This window comes from Telmatherina bonti (assembly GCF_933228915.1).
Source record: "Telmatherina bonti genome assembly, chromosome: 21".
In the NCBI taxonomy this organism is placed as follows: Eukaryota; Metazoa; Chordata; class Actinopteri; order Atheriniformes; family Telmatherinidae; genus Telmatherina; species Telmatherina bonti.
Genome location: NC_136630.1, coordinates 13,366,745 through 13,386,618, shown reverse-complemented (window position 1 = coordinate 13,386,618; position 19,874 = coordinate 13,366,745). Strand labels below are relative to the sequence as shown.

Below are 19,874 nucleotides of genomic sequence, written 5' to 3'. Positions count from 1 at the left end.
CGAGTTTGGAGAGAAAACATGGCCTACAGCAAAGAAATCTGATTGACACACAAATAATATGGGAGCAAATTTGTGAAAAGGTTCATTCTATCGGTTAAATGCAAACGGGATGAAGGGAAAAGACGGAATAAAGACATTCGAAGGTGAATAAAGAAAAATAAGAAATTTGGTTTTAGTTAATGGCTGCCGCATGCGTGGAAACCATAGACTGTATATAAAGAGATGGACGAAGCCTGCGTGACGTCAGCCGTAGGTTTCTGAAGAGCTGAATTGAAGCTCGGTGGGCGGTTCCTACCGTCGCCATCTTGGCAGCATCATGCACGTCGTCTCGCCTACAAATATGGGCAAAGAGGTGGAGCTGAGAGGGGAGCCGTGAGTGTCATGGCGGATGATTAACATCGAGCGAATTCCAAGCTTTCTGTAGCTAAAAGCTAACCGTGCTAACTCCGAGGTAACGGGAGCTACCCAGCTAATGGCGATAAGCGGGCTAAAGCTAAGTCACGTTGTTAACCGTCTAAAAACCGCAGTTGTTCTGGGTTCTTCTTTGAAGCGGGAAATTGGTACCTGTCAATCAAAAGGACACACCCCTAAATATGCCGAACTTCGAGATTAAATTACTTTTAAATGGGCGAGTTAGAAAAAAATTCACTCCCCCCACAGTTGTCATGAAGGTAAATCTGACCTATTAACCGAAAATGGATTTTTGAACCAGGCTGTAAACATGTTTATTTCTGCTGTGAAGTTGGTCTTTTTAACTTGGGAGTCTATGGGGATTTGCTCTGTTTTGCAGCCCCTAGTGGATGAAGGGAGAACTGTAATTTTATGCACTTCCGCATAGACTTCACTTTTTACCGCCTAAGGCTCTGTCCATCTTTCAATTCATATACAATCTATGGTGGAAACCTAATAACCGTTCCCATCTGGCGACACACGCCATTTTGGACTTGAACACATCTGGGGGATTCCAGCTGCGACACACAATATCTGTCATCCACAGGTGTGCTTGACTCCTCTCCATATTCATGAGTTCCTCCAAAAGCTCTAAAAAGCTGGAAAAGCCATCCGTTTTGATATTTCCTTGTTCATCCCACAAATCTTCACAAGAGGGTGAAGAATGCGTTCTCTGCATCTCTTTGTTTTGTTTCAATGTCTCCTTGTGACAATAACTGCAGCCATGTCGGCTATAACATTCTATCAGCAACATTGCTCTCAGGTTTAATAAATCACATTACGGGTGTTAAATTAATATATTAACATTTTCTCATCCCAACACAGAATAGGCCGTGAACGGCCCATATTAAAGATTATGGTAGATGTACCAACAGTTGCTCTGTTTTTTGTGCACCAATAAAGACACAATCTGATATGCGCTGTGAATAAATCAGCTTGCGATTTTTTTGTTGCGTGTGCAATTACTTTGCACACATTTTAGTATGTGCAAACCTTTAGCATAAGTGTTCTACTACAGACATCAGCCCACTGCGTCTTTATCAGGTAGAAAAATCAGCAGTCGGTATCAGCTGTATGACTTTGATATTCATTTTATCTGTCAGTCTGTGAATGGTGTTACATCAAGTCAGCTCCATCTTGTGAACTTAATTAAAACATGCAGTTTATGATACCTTACAATTACATGTTCATTTTCATTATGGTCATGTTATTAATATGTCAATACAACTAAATAAAGAGAACCTCAGTGTAAACCTGGATATTATATTCTATAATGAGACTTGGTACATATGGAGGATGTTGTAGCAGCATCTACAGAACTTCTTAGCGCTGCAGCCCAACGCCACTGTTCATGTCCTGTGTATTGGATTTCAGCTGGGTTGCGAGGAGTTTTGCGTGTTGCTGTCGTTTGCCGCTTCCCATGTGCCGAGCCCATAAGGCATGAAAACTATGAGAATGGGCTGCAGCGCTGGGCTGCAGCGCTAAGAAGTTCTGTAGATGCTGCTACAACATCCTCCATATGTACCAAGTCTCATTATAGAATATAATATCCAGATACATAAATAAGGAGGATAAAGTGGGGTTCACTGATGCACCTTCATGCTCAAAATCAGCTTCTCTTGCAGATGTCAAATTTAGATTTGCTTATGTGGCATGTGTACTAACTTTCTTGCTTTTGCATTAATGTGATAATGTTTCTTCCCGCGAACGCCTGTATGCCGCTAAATCTAGAGTCAGAGGTGAAATGTTTGTGTAACAAGATGTAAAAATTAGCATAAGGAATAAAAATGCATTTAATTCCATTTTTATTTCAAACCAGAAGAAAAAGAAATAGAAAATATCCCTGGCCAAAATTAAACGTACCTAAAATAAAAAGTGTCATTTCTAAGTTCTTTAAGTATTTATTTAGGATTTACAATGTCTTACAGAACTTTTAACTTTTTAAATGTTTTATCCACACTTTCCATAAATAGCATTAAATATTTGTCAGTTGTCCAAGGCGAGATCAGCCAGTGGAAAGTTAGTGGGATTTTTATTGTCTCCTGCCCTGACTGCAGCTGGGAGCTGGGACTTCTGCAGCGTGAAGCTCAAGGCTCTACTGGGCTTTTTTTTTTCTTAGTTCTTTTAATACAGTTGCTACAGGGGACTGAAAACTCGTTAAATATGGTGCTAAAGTAGCTAAGTTTGTAACACCACTTAGCTAACCTCTGAAGTGTGCGTCAGTTTAATCGGTGTACCAGGAACTGGTGCACTGACAAAGGTCCCGTTTTGTTTTGTAGTGCAAACTGCAATGAAAAACTGCTTTTTTATAAATGTGTTACATTTCTGTAAATTAATCATGATTAATGTGTCAACATTCCCTCCTTTGAGAGAATGTATTCATATATTTAAAAATATTTGCATATTTTACATATATTACATATATTATTTATAATATATTTTATATAGTGTTTTGTTCATATTTTAATTAGTGCCAAAACCTTTTTTTTTTTTTTTTTTTTAAATCTCCCTGACTTTATCATGCTTGTAAATGTAAAAGAGCTACTAGATCTCCCTTATTTGTGTTTTAATGTACTGATGTAAGATACGGTGAGGTGGAGTTTTGTTTCTATATTCTATATTTTCTTTAAATTCTCAAACAAATATTTATGAAAATAAACTTTCCTAGACACAATGATAAATTATGTTTCTAGATGTGAGAAGAAGCTGTAGTTCTTCATGATGCGGGATTTGGCCAACCTTGGCCGCATCTTAGCTTCATCCTTGTGCTGTAGAGTAGAATATCAATAAGCTGCTACACAGGATGGTAAACATAGTAATAAACAATTATTGTTAACATTTTAAGCTCTGGAAAAACATACTGTAGCTGTTTTACATTCAATTATCTGATCAGGTTGTCAGTAAGGTGAGTTAGGAGTACGTCACTGGAGAAAGTACATTTAGGTCCATCGCATTACTGAAAGAAAAGTTCAAGCTCATTATAGCTCTTAAAAGGCAGTTATGGGTTAGAAACTGTTAGAATTTCATGGAAATGGCACTTCCCTGTTATATAAATGAAAGTTTTCAGTTACTAAAACTAAAACTAAAATTTAAGTGTGATTCATGGTGACTGTAACAAAAGAAAAGCCAGTAAAACCATATACTGTCGTTTGCAGCTAAAAGCATGGCTCTGCAAAGTCTACCATGTTGACGTTATCGTTACTGCTGTGGCAGAAAACCTCTAAAACAGTTTCTTCTAAGACATCACAAAGCTTTATAGGTTATAGAGCCAGATTGGAAAAACAAACAGCCATTCGGTGTCTGACCACCTTCTCTGTTGCTCCTTGTAGTTTCAGTAAACCTGCCTACTTCTCACAATCCTCATGACGCTATGAGACCGGAATGAAAATGCATGCTCTGTCTCGTGGCACTGCAGAGAAAACCTGTCGAGCTGTCGAATTTTTGAGTGTTTGATCCACAAGTGTGAAACCTCAAATCATATTTGGCACCCAGAGCTGCAGACGTCACGTGTCAGCAAATGGTAAGATTGAATTTGATAGAAGAGCACCTGAAACCGTGAGCCTGTCCAGTTTCATTTGACTTGAGAGGAGCTGTTTGCAGGGAGCTCTGTTTGAATGGTTGAGATTTTTTCTCCTATTATTTCCAGGGAGCTCTCTTCGTGGGACGAGCACGAATGACCTTTTTCTGCCGAACGCTTCTCGAAGCTGTCGCCTTCATCTGGTTTGAGGAACGCTTCTCTGCTTTGGGGCTTGATGAACTGCACGCTAAGTCTTGGCGCCACTGCAGCACCAGCCTGCTGGTTCGGTTTGCGGATGCAGTGTGAGAGGGTGGAGACGCAGCTCTTCTTGAAGTTCTCGTTCATGAAGGCGTACACGATCGGATTGTTGAAACTGTTGAAGAACCCGATGGCCTGAACAATGGCGATGATCATGTTCAGAGTGACTCCATCATATTTCTTCTCCAAATCATCTGGAAAATTATAAAACACAAAAGAAGCTACTTTTTTTTTTTTTTTTTTTTTTCCAAAAGTTGCGCATAAAAAAAAAGATTTATTCAAATGAAACAAGCAATACTTACTGTACTCAAACAGCATGTGGACTGTGTGGAATGGTGCCCAGCAAATGGTGAAGAGGAGAACAATGGTGACCATCATTTTAACGGCTCTTTTCTTTTTCCTGTTAAAAGTAAAAACAATTACACTGTATGCACATATCTATATATATGCATATACATATTTATATGCAAATAAATAAACTGATATAAAAGATTAACACATCTTAGCCTTTGCTGTTGTTTCAGAAAAGAAACAGGAACGACATGGATGAGGATGTTCTGCAGCATTGACACAACTGAATACACTCCAGCTGTTTTGCCCTTGTTTAGGGGACAATAAAAAGTTTTCATTCTGATATGACTCCCCTCACTTTTTTTGTGTTATTGAATCTTGCCAGTTAAATTAATCCAGGCTGAATCCACTTCTCGTCTGCTTCCAGCTTCCAGTTTTGTAGCTCAGAGCATCTTTTGCTTAAAAAGACTCAAATAAAACTTTAGCTAAAATCAGTTTAAACCGTTTAGATTCAGTGTAAGACGTTGACAAAGTACTGGCATTTACCCCAGATTTCACCAGGACTAGCTTTAAAGTTGCTCTTTCAGGAGTAACACTTAAAACCTTCAAAATAAGCATTTCTTCCAGCTAACTGAACTAAGCTGCCACTGAAACCCCTTACCAGGCACATTCTGTCATTTAGTTGAAGCTACAATTCCTTTATCATATTCAATAATTCCCATTTTACACCTTTTACAACGTCTCCAAAGCCAGTAGTTGGCAGAGGGCAATATTTATATTTTCATGGGAGACATTCTGTTGGTTAAAATTGTGTCAGCATGTTTCCACAATCAGGTGTGGGTTGAGAAAAATGGGAAAAATGCCATATTTTTTTCAGCTAACATCTGAACAATGTGATTGCATGTTTTTGATCTGAAGCAGCAGCAGACACCCACAGTCTAGCACTGGAATCGTAGAAGCTCTAATTCCTTAAATTGTGCAAAATAATTACATTTATGTGTTTGTACTGAACTTACAAGGCCTCAAAGGCATCTTGTCAGCATGATGTCTGCACATTTTCATTGACCAATTTACTCAAGACTCCATCACATCAACAGGGTGTGACTGCCAAACTCTGTTTTCATGTTCTTGCTTTTCTCAACAAGGCGCCGTAGAAAAACTGCCTATTTGTGAGGATTCTACATCAACTCTGAGCGAGTGCTACAAAATACCATTTTTAGAAGAATTTGTAACATTTAAAATTTTATGAAGTTATTGCAAACCCTGTTTTGATGGGTACAAGCAGAAAGGAAATATTGATGACAGCGGCACAATGTTTTCTTAAGCACCGTCGCATCTTCTCTGTATTTGAACAGAGAGAGTTCCCTTGACACATCCCCACCAACAATTTTTAAATGTATTTTGTTTTTACAGTATCATTCCATGTCGATGTTGAAAGGCCAAATTTAATAGCAATTTTGCATTGAGAAATGTTTAATTTGAACTGTTCAATGATTCTCTGATGAAGATTGTTGCAAAGTGGATCTAGTGCTAGTTGCCTCTTTTCCAACTTTCTTTTACTGCAGGAATTCTATATTTGTTTGAATATAAATTCATTCACATGAACAGATCCATTCATGTTGTAGATTCCATGATGGTCTTTGTATCCAGGCAGAAACACTCCACTGATAGAATAATACATGACAGTGGAGATTAAACTCTCACCAAATGTAGAAACTTTTAAATGCAGGTTAAAAACATTTCTTTTCTCATGTGCTTATGCATGACATCTGCACAGTAACTTTTAATTAAATTTGCTTTTAATTATTTTATTATAATTGAAATTTTATTGTGATTTTGCTATTTGTGTTTTCTTTTATGCTTCTTTTTGTCTGTTTTTACACCATCTGTAATGCTTTTAATGTTTCATGTAAAGTACTTTGAATTGTCTTGTACATGAAAGGTGCTATTTAATAAACCTGTCTGGGCTTGCCTAACCTACTCATTTAGTATATTCCAATAGTCAGCTAACCTTATTCTTTGGACACATAATATTGCTGAACACCTGAAGCAACCCGACATCAGAGCACTGCCCCACAGGCTTATACAGTAGGCACCAGGCATGACTCCTGTGTCACTGTCTCTCTTCTTACCTTTATATGCCCATCACTCTGGAACAGGGTGAATCTGGACCCATCAGACTACATGACCTTCCATTGATCCCAGTCCAGTCTTTGTTCTCCCTGGCAAATTGAAACTTTTTTCTCCAGTTAGCCTCACTGACTAGTGGTTTTCCTATGACTCCACAACTGTTTAGTCCCAAACCACTGAGTTCGCTTTGCATCGAGCATTTGGAAACTCCTTATTTTCATTGTTAAACTGTTCTACAATTTTCTTTTTTCAATTTGATTTAACCTAATGTTGAAGTGATTACCACTCATGGCCATTCAGGATGTTTTTACGACCACATTTCTTACTCCAAGATGATGGCTCCCTACTATCCTTCCAGTTTTAATAATAGAAAGTTCTTAACACAATTTTTGTAGTTTCTGCAATCTCCTTTTAGCACATGGTAATGATTTGACGCTTCTTATACAGATTTACATATTTTCCAGCACCACAAGATGTGTCTTTCCATGTGGTTGTTTAAGAAATGAGAAGCTACTCACTGCATCGGTTGTGATTCATTACGTGTTGCTAGCTAGAAAGATCACATTTGTTTTTTTTTTAATGACCAGGCTGTGTACCAAATAGTTGGCCAATTAAAACATAAAAAAACTTTCTTTTTACATCGGTTTGTAAATCAAACAAATTAAATCTAACAAATATAATCTGTCTTGTAAGAAAATTAACCAATTTGCCAAAAAAGCGACCCTTTCATGTTTCCTTTGGATTGACCATTAGCAAGTTAATTTTTTTTTTTTTTTTAAAAAGAAGAATATTCTATTTAAATTCTTTTATGAAATGTCACATCCTGTCATACTCACCTTGAGATCTTACTGATCTCCCTATGATTCATGGTGTTGAGGACTGATGCATCACCCACCCTCTTCCGGATCCACAACTCAATGCCGATGCGTGTGTAGAGGAACAACATGGCTGCCAGAGGGAGCAAGAAAAGCGCCACCATGATGAAGGTGGTGTACGCTTGCCGGTAAGTCAGAGACCTCCAGCTCTCCTGACAGCACACGTGGTAGTGATCATACAAGAAGTCATACTTCACCTGCAGGAAGGAAAGCTTTTATGTGATTTTATCATGAAAGTATGATGGATGACAGAGCTGTGACTGAGTTCAAGCAGTCAGATTCACGCTGAGATGTAGGAGAGCAGCACATGTGAGACATATTTAAACCAAATAATCAATCCAAACTGACTTGGAAAAATTACTTTAGGCTTAAAACATGTCCTCTATGGGTCCACAGCGTCAGTGGGCTACCCACATGTGACCACTAATCATTCTCATTTAGCAGTGACAATTCAAGAGTTTGCTTTATTGACTAAAAACCCAAGTGGTAGAGTCTTTGCTAGGGATTTCACTTATAACTTTTATTTCTAGGTGCAGCCAAGGGGTCAAATTTGGTAAGAATGACATCTTTGGTCTTTAGAGATGATGTTGTGTCAGTGTGATTGAGCAGCAGTTTGTGGAAGGTTTCAGGTTAGTAGAAGCGACGCCGTGGTTTGGTTTCCAACTGAAAAGTTAGATTACACATCTGAGATTGAGTTGCCACATAAACTGAAGAAACGGTGGAGAGGGAGGAATGAGAGATGAACCAGTGCAGAATTTCCTGATCTAGAAAAATGAATGATCCTGGTCAATGAATGTTTTGACCAGTTAAGTTCAGTTGTGCACAGTGGGACTTAGGAACAAAAATGAGAACATGTTTTCATAAGGTTAAGCCCCACAGACATGAAATATTTGACAAATAAAAGTAAACTTATACTGTGCTGAGTTCAATGAAATGAAGCTGTATTTGTTCATCCGTTTTGATATTTACAGATATGTGCTCTTCTCAATCTGAGGACAGTTTTTTTTTTTACATTGTTTTACTGGAGGGATTTTTTGTGCAGGCAAAGCTAATGGATACTATAGACAGTCATTTTGTATTGGATTGCTTTAAAGGGTACTTACCTCTAGCTGTTGCACAAATAGCATTGGTGAACCCACTAACACTGAGGCAATCCACACAAGCCCTGCAGGATGCAAACAGATGCGTCACAGAAACAGATGTAATTTGCAAAAATAAAAAACTGCATTAAGAACAACCAAGTTATATCCAGTATATAATTTATTTATTTATATATATATATATATATAATTGTTGCAAAGGAAATCTGAGGGCAACTCTTGTGCTACTGATGCCAGATAGTCGTGTTGGCAACTGCACAATTAAACACCTTTCTTGTGTGATTAACAAGCTATCAGTCTGCTTCCCCACATTTTGTTGATCTCTGTTCCGGTGTTGAACTGTAAAATGCTCCGTGAGTACATTCTTTATGATAAAGTTACAGCAGAGAAAACTGAAGCTTAACCAGCAATGGATCCAATTAAAAACTGTATATGTTTGGTCTTTTTTTCTTTTCTTTTGTATACTGGCAGCTGTTAAAGGGATTAAAGCGAATGCATCTCTCTGCACATACTGCTAATGGATATGCTCAGTTTACTGAAGACAGCATGGCTTTAGGCTGTAGTGTGAGCAGAATATTAAAAAAAAAAAAAAAAGTCACAAACATCTGGGGGGAAAAAATGCAGCTTTTTTATGAATGAACTCCTCAAGGAAAAAAAAAATCAATCCTTGAAACATTACCTAACATCTTGTATGCTCTTTTGGACGAGTACTGCTGTCTCATTTTCAGCGGGAAAACAATGCCCTGGTATCTCTCAATGGCAATGCAGGTCATTGTGAGGATGCCAGTCACTATGGCTGTAGTCTGTACAAAGGGCACAGTCTTGCAAACCAGAACTCCTACAGGAAAAGTAAAGACATGAAACAATGAGTTACTGAGAAATAGTCCAAAATGGGAATTTGCTTTCAAGTTGCCTCAATTCCTATTGTCAGAGCAGAGACGAGAAATGCGGGCAAGCTCCTCATCGTCGTCCAATGGGTGAAATTAATTGAGGTGACAAAGCAAACATGTCTTATCACACACATTTCACAAATAATGAAGCACAGAGCAGGAACACACATTAGTGCTACTCTGATGCACCTTGAATTAACTGTGACCATGTCTTAAAAGCAGCAGCTCTTTAAGCTGCCTGTAGTGTTGCCAAGAGATCCACCTGTTTGCTATATCTCTGCTGGAAAAATGATTGAGCTTCACTTAAATAGGAACACAATTATTATCCGAAATGACCCTGAATCAAAGAGGTTGTGATTGAGTTGTGATGCTGTTTTGCAGTAAACAGTTAGAAAAATTCTGAAAAGTAAAGACGTGACATGCGTGTGCAGAGGAACACACACAATATGCATAATAATATGCAAGTTTGCTTTTGTGCTATTACAAAAATGGAGAATCACATTTTTCTGTGTGCAGTTTGCTGTCACTTTGCACACTTACCGTAAAATAACTGTTTATATTCAGAAGCAAAGATGTTTTTAAGCATATAATTATAAAAAGGAAATCAAACACTTACAAATACATTCACAGAAAACTTGCTCCAATGTGCAATGTAATGACTATAGCAAGTTATTCTATACTATGAGCTGATAGCATTTCAGAATATATGAATCAACCTTTTTGAAGCTCTAAGTGAATTTTGTGAAGCTTTTCTTTGTAAGGTGCCATTGCACAGGGTTTTTTTTGTTTTTTTGTTTTTTTATTATTATGATAGCTCTTTGAAATATTTGAATGTAGCAAAAAGACAAAAAACTCTACTTGTAATTTCATTATTATAAATGCCTGCAAAGTCATTATATCAGAAGAATAGTCCATTATAACTCAATCTCAAACTGCTGCTGTGTGTATGTATCAGATTTAGGCCAAATGCATCAAAGAGCATTCAATTAATGATTTCTCTTATAGATCTGTCTAATCATGCTCACAATTTTTTTTTTTTTTTTTTTGGTGGAGACAAATGGTAAAAAAGTTAGTTCACTTTTTGATCTATTCCACCATGTTTCAGCACCTTACTTTGTGTTTTTTTTTCTTACAAGACTTGAGGAAAAACAAAAGCTTATCTATCATTTGAATGTACAGGCTCATGCTGCGGCTTTCTTGTTCCTCCTTGCAGAATCATCCCTTTAAGAGATCAGTGCTTGCATGCTGGGAGACATTCTTTGACCTGTTTGCTCATGAATTGTGAGTGTTTTCAGTGATATCCTTTTAACGACTGTACTGACTCTGCTTCATATTGCATATAGAGATTACACAGAATAGACTGATTAGATGTCTGTAACACACATCTTTCTTTGTATTTTAAACCATCTCTCAGGTATACTTATTATGCATTTGAATGCACCCTTACCAAGCACCAAATGCAGCATAGCTTTTATGCAGTATCTTAGTCTAATTTTCCACCAAGAGCACATTTTCATATAGTTTCAAGAGTCCCTAAATCCGGAATGTGATTTTCCTTAATTCCCATAATAATAATTATTCAGAGATTTTTTTTTTGACATGTTTTAAGAAGAAAGTAGTTGAATAAGGCACGAGCCTTACCGCCAAACCATTCAGAGGAGATGTTCTGCAACAAAGTGAAAGGGATGCAGAAGAAAGTGATGAGCAAGTCGCTGACCGCCAGAGAGCAAATAAAGATATCCGTCGCCGTCTGTATGGCTCGTTTCTTCACAATTATGTAGATGACCAAACTATTTCCAGCCAAAGCCAGGACGAAGATCACCACATACATGATAACGAAGGTTGTCTTGGCGCTGTAAGGTAACTCGGGGACGTAGACAAGCGGCTGGATGTTGTAGGTGTTGATGAACTCCTGGCGGCTCAGGTTGTAGAACTGGAGCATCTCCTGCAGCACTTCGGGAGTTATTTTGGAGGACCCCTGTCCCGACTCTGTCGAAGCTGCTGCCATCTTTATACCCTATGTGTCTTCAGTTCCGAGACTAACTTTGAGGACAAAAAGAAGAAAGGAAAAAAAAATCTGTGCGGGCAGCGAGCTGAGACAGTGTCTTCAAGCTGCAGGTGCATCTGGATGCTGCGCTGCCTCTTCTACCCACCAGAAGCAGTTGCTGCCGCTGCTGCTGCAGCTGCTAGTCTCTCTATCTTTGGGAGTGTGTGTGGAGATTGAACGGCTTTTTCTGTATGACCAACACATGTGTGTGTCTGTGTGTAGGTTATATAAGTTTTCAATGAGACCCTGTATAGGAGCGTGTGTATTCTAACACACAAGTCCATATGTGAATAAAGTTAAACTTTTGAATGAGCTAAATGAACTTTTGAGGCTGAAATTAAGCAACATGGAAGCCCTTCATTTGGCATTTCATTGAATGACCACTTGAGTCAGATTGTCAAAGCAAGTCTGTCCCTGTCCCCACCATCACCATTTAAGTCCCCCAATTAAGAGCAGAAAAACAAAACATGTTCACAGCTTGACACAGAAAACAGGTTTGGTCTCTATAGCTCAGGAGCTCTTTATAACTTATGGGTTGCTTTTTACTTTTGCAGCAGTAAGATTATGTCAGGATTGTGCCTCATACTCCTGTGACAGGTTATAAAAAGGTTTATATACATGCATACATACATTATATATATAATACATTATACATTATATATATATATATATGTATATATACATACATATATATATATATACATATGTATATATACATATATATGTATATATACATATCAGTGGCCTTTCTGTGTGGAGTTTGCATGTTCTCCCCGTGTATGCATGGGTTCTCTCCGGGTACTCCGGCTTCCTCCCACCATCCAAAAGACATGCATGATAGGTTGATTGGTCACTCTAAATTGCCCCTAGGAGTGAGCGTGAGTGTGGTTGTTCGTCTGTGTGTGGCCCTGCGATGGACTGGCGAGCTGTCCAGGGTGTACCCTGCCTGTCGCCCAAAGCCAGCTGGGATAGGCTCCAGCTTCCCCGCGACCCTGAATTGGAATAAGCGGTTCGGAAAATGAATGAATGAATATATATATATATATATATATATATATATATATATATATATATATATATATATATATATATATATATATATATATATATATATGTATGTATATATATATATATATGTATTTATACATACACATACATATATGCTGCTCCAAAAAGTAAACGGAACACTAAAGTAACATGTTGTAGATCTGAATGAATGAAATATTTTTATTAAATACTTTGTTCTTCCCATAGTTGAATGTGTTGACAACAAAATCACAAAAAAATTATCAATGAAAATCAAATATATCAACCCATGGAGGTCTGGATTTGGAGTTATACTCCAAATTAAAGTGGAAAAACACACTACAGGCTGATCCAACTTTGATATAATGTCCTTTAAACAAGTCAAAATGAGGTTCAGTTGTGTGTGTGGCCTCCGCGTGTCTGTATGACCTCCCTACAATGCCTGGGCATGCTCCTGATGAGGCGGTGGATGTTCTCCTGAGGGATCTCCTCCCAGACCTGGACTAAAGCATCCGCCAACTCCTGGACAGTCTGTGGTACAACTTGGCGTTGGTGGATGGAGCGAGACATGATGTCCCAGATGTGCTCAACTGAATTCAGGTCTGAGGAACAGGTGGGCCAGTCCATAACATCAATGCCTTCGTGTTGCAGGAACTGCTGACACACTCCAGCCACATGAGGTCTAGCATTGTCTTGCATTAGGAGGAAGCCAGGGCCAACCGCACCAGCATATGGTCCCACAAAGGGTCTGAGCATCTCATCTTGGTACCTAATGGCAGTCAGGCTACATCTGGTGAGCACATAGAGGGCGGTGCGACCATCCAAAGAAATGCCACCCCACACCATTACTGACCAACTGCCAAACCGGTAATGCTGGAAGATGTTGCCGGCAGAACGTTCTCCACGGCGTCTCCAGACTCTGTCATGTCTGTCACATGTGCTCAGTGTGAACCTGCTTTCATCTGTGAAGAGCACAGGGCGCCAGTGGTGAATTTGCCAATCTTGGTGTTCTCTGGCAAATCCCAAACGTCCTGCATGGTGTTGGGCTGTAAGCACAACCCCCACCTGTGGATGTCGGGCCCTCATACCACCCTCATGGAGTCTGTTTCTGACTGTTTGAGCAGACACATGTACATTTGTGGTCTGCTGGAGCTCATTTTGCAGAGCTCTGGCAGTGCATCTCCTCTTTCTCCTTGCACAAAGATGGAGGTGGCGGTCCTGCTGCTGGGTTGTTCCCCTCCCACGGCCTCCTCCACGTCTCCTGGTGTACTGGCCTGTCTCCTGAAAGCATTGGAACTGAGAAGTGGTCACCACCTGCAGAACCTTTATTGGGTTGTCTTGCCAGTTGCCTATAATTTCCACCTGTTGTCTATTCCATTTGGACAACAGCATGTGAAATTGGTGGTCAATAAGTGTGGTTCCTAAGTGGACAGTTTGATCTCAACAGTAGTACCTGTAATCATCAGAGCACTGGAAGCTGTGTCTCCCCCCCCCCCCCCCCCCCCCACACACACACTGGACAAGTGGCTGCAACAGACACCTGGAGAAACATCCAACATCTCCATCCAGAAGAGTGCAGTCCTAGGAACAGCTAAGATACTGTGTAGGACCCTCAAGCTCCCAGGACTCTGGTAGAGGACCCAAGCTTGAGATGAACAGCCATCCTCCCTGCCCTGAAGAAACCTACTACAACAGAGGGTTGAACCACTGACCTTTTTGCAGTGAGGTCACCGTGCAAACCACTCTGGCACCGTGCAGAAAGTCTAAAGAAGTCAGACAGAGAACAGTGTTTAAACCATGATTCCTACATAAACTGTAGGAATCAATAACAATTATAAGAAGAAAAAGAATGTGAATGTAAAGAAATCAGATCAATTTTCTACCCAGTATTACAAAGTGGGCTTTAAAGAACACCCTTCTCCACCCCTGAAAAATCAAGAGGGGAAAAAAAAGGGATCAATTAACTTTTTAGCAAAGGAGTTCATGCTGGCACCAAAGCTGTAATTCCAAATAACAAGGCTGTAACAAGATTAGCTGGCTTCAGTGTGCTTCACTCCACTTCTAGCAAAGAAACGGTCATTATGGTTCATATGGGTCCACTTTTAGAAAATGAACATTGATTTAGCACTCAGCTGCATGAATAGAACAGTTCTTTCCCCAGCGTTTTTCTGTTTTTTTTTTTTTTGTTTTTTTTTTTAAGGCTGTTTTGTAGCTAATAAATTGTAGCACTTTGAGTTGTCACGTACATGAAATGTGCAATATAAATAAACTTGCTTTGTCTTGTTTAATCCCACACACGTGGGAACAATGAAAACGTTAATTAAAGAAAAGAACAAACTACACATGAACTGTAATGAAAAACACCAGAAAAATAAGTAAAGACTTATGAAATGTTTTTAAGCTTTCTAAATTCTAAAAACATTTGCTGCATCATTGCATCACTGCACAGCCCTGCTGTGTAGACAGCTTTTAAATTTTGTTTCTTTCTCCTTGTTGGAGCTGGGCCTTGGCATAGGGCATACAGGCAGCCCCAGGGTTCTGAAAACCAGCTCAGAACAACTATAACGGATCCTTCAGCACCTTTTCACTCCCAGCCTGAGTCAGAAAAGAGTTCCTGTGCTGTGGAAAACATCCTGCCTTGTTCCAGTTTCTAAAAAAACCCAACCATCTGAACCCAATGATTACAGACCAGTCACCTTAACAGGCGTTGCCTCACCTCCAAAAGCAAATGAACATCTTACAGTATTTATTACAGTTTGATATCGCAGAAGATCATTCCTGCCAGCAGCCATCAGCCCCCAGAAGAAGTTTATTATCTGGTACAATATTGAATTTCCCTTTGGGGAATAATAAAATATTTTTCATTTCATTTCATTCAATTTCATTAAATCAAAAACGGCTCATGTTCATCATCTACCTGAGTCAGAGAGTCCACTGGACAAATCAGGCAGCACATTGGGAAGCATATCCTTCTGATTTTTCAACAGTTTTTAATGCAATTCAGCCTATTCTTTCTTGTGAGAAACTCCATGAATTCCAGGCGGATACGTCCACAACTACCTTGATTCATGACGGCCTAACAAAAAGAACACAGTTTGTGAGATTTAAAGGTTGTGTGTCTGGGATGGTGGTCAGCAACACAGGAGCACCACAAGGAACTATACTCTCACCATTTCTCTTTCCATTGAACATCTCAGGCCTCCAGTACAACACTGAGCCCTATCATCTGCAGAAATAGTCTGATTACTCTGCAGTTGTGGAGTGTATCAGTGATGGACAAAAAGCTAAGTACTGGTCAGACATTTTGTGGGATGGTGCAGAAATTATAACTAGTTTTTATTAATCAGTTGTCAGTTTTCATCACTTTCCTTGATTTTCTGTCTTTTGCAAAAAGTTTTGAGATATTTCATGTTCACAAAACTTTCTGCAACATAGAATTTAAAAAATAAAAAGGAATTTGAATATGGATCACCACGTTGATGTTATCCACTTTATGCAAATTAAAACTATTTAATTTACAGAAAGATAGCATTGCTATTTACATACAAATAGAAAACTAGGAAATTTATGATTAAATGAGTTGCTGCGGCTTAGAGGGTATACAGTTGCTGTTGGAAGATTTCCTGCACCTCCTCATGTTCGAGGTGCAAGCCAAGTGTCCTTGAGCAAGTCACTGAACTCAACCTTAAACTTTAGTGCTAATTGGTAGAGAAAAATAGCCCTACATATACTGATTCTAAATATATGCACTGCTCAAAAAATAAAGGGAACACTTAACACAATGTAACTCCAAGTCAACCAGCACTAATTGACCATCAATTTCACATGCTGTTGTGCAAATGGAATAGACAACAGGTGAAAATTATAGGCAATTGGCAAGACACACCCAATAAAGGAGTGGTTCTGCTCGTGATGACCACAGACCACTTCTCAGTTCCGATGCTTTCTGGCTGATGTTTTGGCCACTTTTGAATGCTGGTGGTGCTTTCACTCTAGTGGTGGCATGAATGGAGTCTATAACCCACACAAGTGGCTCAGATAGTGCAGCTTATCCAGAATGTTACAGCATGGAGGCGCTACCAGGAGACAGGCCAGTACATCATGAGACGTGGAGGAGGCTGTGGGAGGGCAACAACCCAGCAGCAGGACCGCCACCTCCATCTTTGTGCAAGGAGGAACAGGAGGAGCACTGCCAGAGCTCTGCAAAATAAGCTCTAGCAGGCCACAAATGTGCATGTGTCTGCTCAAACAGACTCCATGAGGGTGGTATGAGGACCCGATGTCCACAGGTGGGGGTTGTTCTAACAGCCCAACAACGTGCAGGACGTTTGGCATTTGCCAGAGAACACCATCATTGGTAAATTCACTACTGGCGCCCTGTGCTCTTCACAGATGATAGCAGGTTCACACTGAGCACATAAAAACATTACATTTATTCAGATCTAAAATGTGTTCCCTTTATTTTTTTGAGCATTGTATTTAACATCAAGGTCTGAACGCTTGTGAGGAAAGGTGACTCTAATAAACTTTGTCGACTAGAGTTGTATACAGATGAGGTGAACAAGATGCCTTGTGTGCTGCAATGCAACTCTTTTTAGTTCAACACTTGTTAATCAGTTCATATGAGGCACCTAACTAGTGTACAACCAGTGTGTTTCCAGACTTTGAGGTCCAGTTTTGGTATTTGTGGTAAAATGTAATGTAACCAAATGGTTTTTAGTTTTAGTTCATTGTCTCAACTGGCAATTATTTGCTTATTATCTCCCAAAAACAAAAGAGGAAGAACATAACTGGTCACAAAACGGTAGAAAAGGAATTTTAAATGACTTCTAAAATTGTCATAATGCAAAATGACAAATGCAGAAAAACACCCAGAGTGACACAAACCTACAACAGCTGCTGCTGCAACAATAGAGGCCGACTGAGAAGTGTTTGAGCTGTGGCTATGTTAGCTGCTGATGAGCCTTAATGTGCTGAACTGAGTAGAGCAGAAGCTTCTCTACAATAAACCCAACAATTAGCTGAGTGAAAAGACAGATCACCTGTGCCGAATGCAAGAACACAAAGGAAGACAGAGGATAACTGCTGCATGTGCTGTCTTATGATGTATACTTGTTTTATGTTGTGTATGACAGCTCTTCTGCTCCCTGCATATATAAAGTATAAAGCTATGCATTTGCTAACATGGAAGGGGAACATGGGACAAATGTACTCTTCTATAAACAAGTGTAAACTTGCAGCTTAGCACTCACTAAAGCACACAACTATATGAAGGTTAAGTTATTCATCTGATATGTAGAGAAGACACAACAGAAGCCCTCTGGCCTTTAAACAACCCTGGAATTCATGCTGAAAAATGAGAGCAAAAACATTCATTATTTGGTGTAGGACAAGGCTATTAAATTCAGTCTCATGCGGGTCACAATCCTGCAGGTTTTCAATGTATCCCTGCCCCAACACCCTGACTCAGATGATCAGACTGTGCAGAACTTGATAGGTTGTTGGATCCATTTGAGTTAGGTGTGTTGGAGCAGAGAGACACTAAAAACTTGCAGTGTAGCTCTTATCTAGGTTGTCTCAGACAGTGAAGATGATAATATGCACCAGGCTGATTTTGTAAAGACGTACGTCGCTTCCATTTTTAGAATATACATCTAAAATGAGGAAACATATAGATACTAAAGAGTGTTGGTAATGGGAAATACACATTTCCCTTCATGAAACAGATTGGATTTCAAAAGCAGCTTCTGATATAAAGCCAAATTCATGTTCAATCATTTCTTTTCTCTGTTGGCTTAAATGCTATGCTGCAGATATGCAGGAAGGTGTAATATCAGTGACGCGCATTGTCGTTTGTCTCTTTTTTTTTTACCATTTATCAAGAGTCTCATTTTACATTATTCTGGAACAACAAGCTTAATTTAATTTAATTTAATTTAATTTAATTTAATTTAATTTAATTTTTTTAAATTTTATTTTATTTTATTTCATTTTATTTTATTTTATTTCAGCTTAATTCAGTTCAACTAGATTAAATTAACCCCTCCCTGAGCCGTCACCTTATCGTGGTGGAGGGGTTTGTGCGTCCCGAAGATCCTAGCAGCTATGTTGTCAGGGGCTTTATGCCCCTGGTAGGGTCACCCATGGCAAACAAGTGTCTAGGGGAGGGACCAGACCAAGCACGGCTCATCGACCTCTATGATGACGACCAACCTGGGCATGAATGTTCCCTTGCCCGGACGCGGGTTATCGGGACCCCCCTCTGGAGCCAGGCCTGGAGGTGGGGTACGAGAGCGAGCGTCTGGTGGCCAGGCCTTTCGCCCATGGGGCCCGGTGGGGCTCAGCCCGAAAGGGTTACATGGGCCCCACCTCCCATAGGCTCACCATCTGCGGGAGGAGCCATAGGGGTCGGGTGCAATGTGAGCTGGGCGGCAGCAAGGGGCAGGGACCCTGGCGGTCCGATCCCCGGCTGCAGAAGCTGGCTCTAGGGACGTGGAATGTCACCTCTCTGGTGGGGAAGGAGCCTGAGCTTGTGTGCGAGGTTGAGCGGTTCCGGCTAGATATAGTTGGACTCACCTCGATGCATGGCTTGGGCTCTGGAACCAGTACCCTTGAAAGGGGCTGGACTTTCTTCCACTCTGGAGTTGCTCATGGTGAGAGGCACCGAGCAGGTGTGGGCATTCTCATCAGCCCCCAGCTTGGTGCCTGCACGTTGGGGTTTACCCCGGTGGATGAAAGGGTAGTTTCCCTCCGCCTCCGGGTGGGGGGACGGGTCCTGACTGTTGTCTGTGCTTATGCGCCGAACAGCAGTTCAGAGTACCCACCCTTTCTGGAGTCCTTGGAGGGAGTGCTGGGGGGTGCTCCTTCTGGGGACTCCATTGTTCTGCTGGGGGACTTCAATGCTCACGTGGGCAATGACAGTGAGACCTGGAGGGGAGTGATTGGGAGGCATGGTCCCCCCCTCTGAACCCAAATGGTGTTTTGTTATTGGACTTCTGTGCTCGTCATGGATTGTCCATAACAAACACCATGTTCCAACATAAGAGTGTCCATATGTACACCTGGCATCAGGATTCCCTGGGCTGCAGTTCGATGATCGATTTTGTTTTCGTATCGTCGGACCTGCGGCCACATGCCTTGGACACTCGGATGAAGAGGGGGGCGGAGCTGTCAACTGATCCCCACCTGGTGGTGAATTGGCTCAGATGGTGGGGGAGGAAGCCGGTCAGATCTGGCAGGCCCAAACGTGTTGTGAGGGTCTGCTGGGAACGTCTGGCTGAGTCCCCCGTC

The 19,874-nt window shown here is 40.3% G+C and overlaps 1 protein-coding gene across 1 annotated transcript; it reads right to left on the bottom strand.

The window, feature by feature from the left end:
• Positions 1 to 4,021: 4,021 nt before the first annotated feature.
• qrfprb (pyroglutamylated RFamide peptide receptor b) lies at positions 4,022 to 11,519 on the bottom strand (the record flags this gene model as incomplete). The annotated part of the gene is made up of 6 exons (XM_079261465.1): positions 4,022 to 4,419; positions 4,528 to 4,625; positions 7,483 to 7,718; positions 8,625 to 8,686; positions 9,301 to 9,459; positions 11,153 to 11,519. 6 exons carry the CDS (start codon positions 11,517 to 11,519, stop codon positions 4,022 to 4,024), a joined length of 1,320 nt encoding a protein of 439 aa, XP_079117591.1.
• Between the last annotated feature and the right edge of the window lie 8,355 nt (positions 11,520 to 19,874).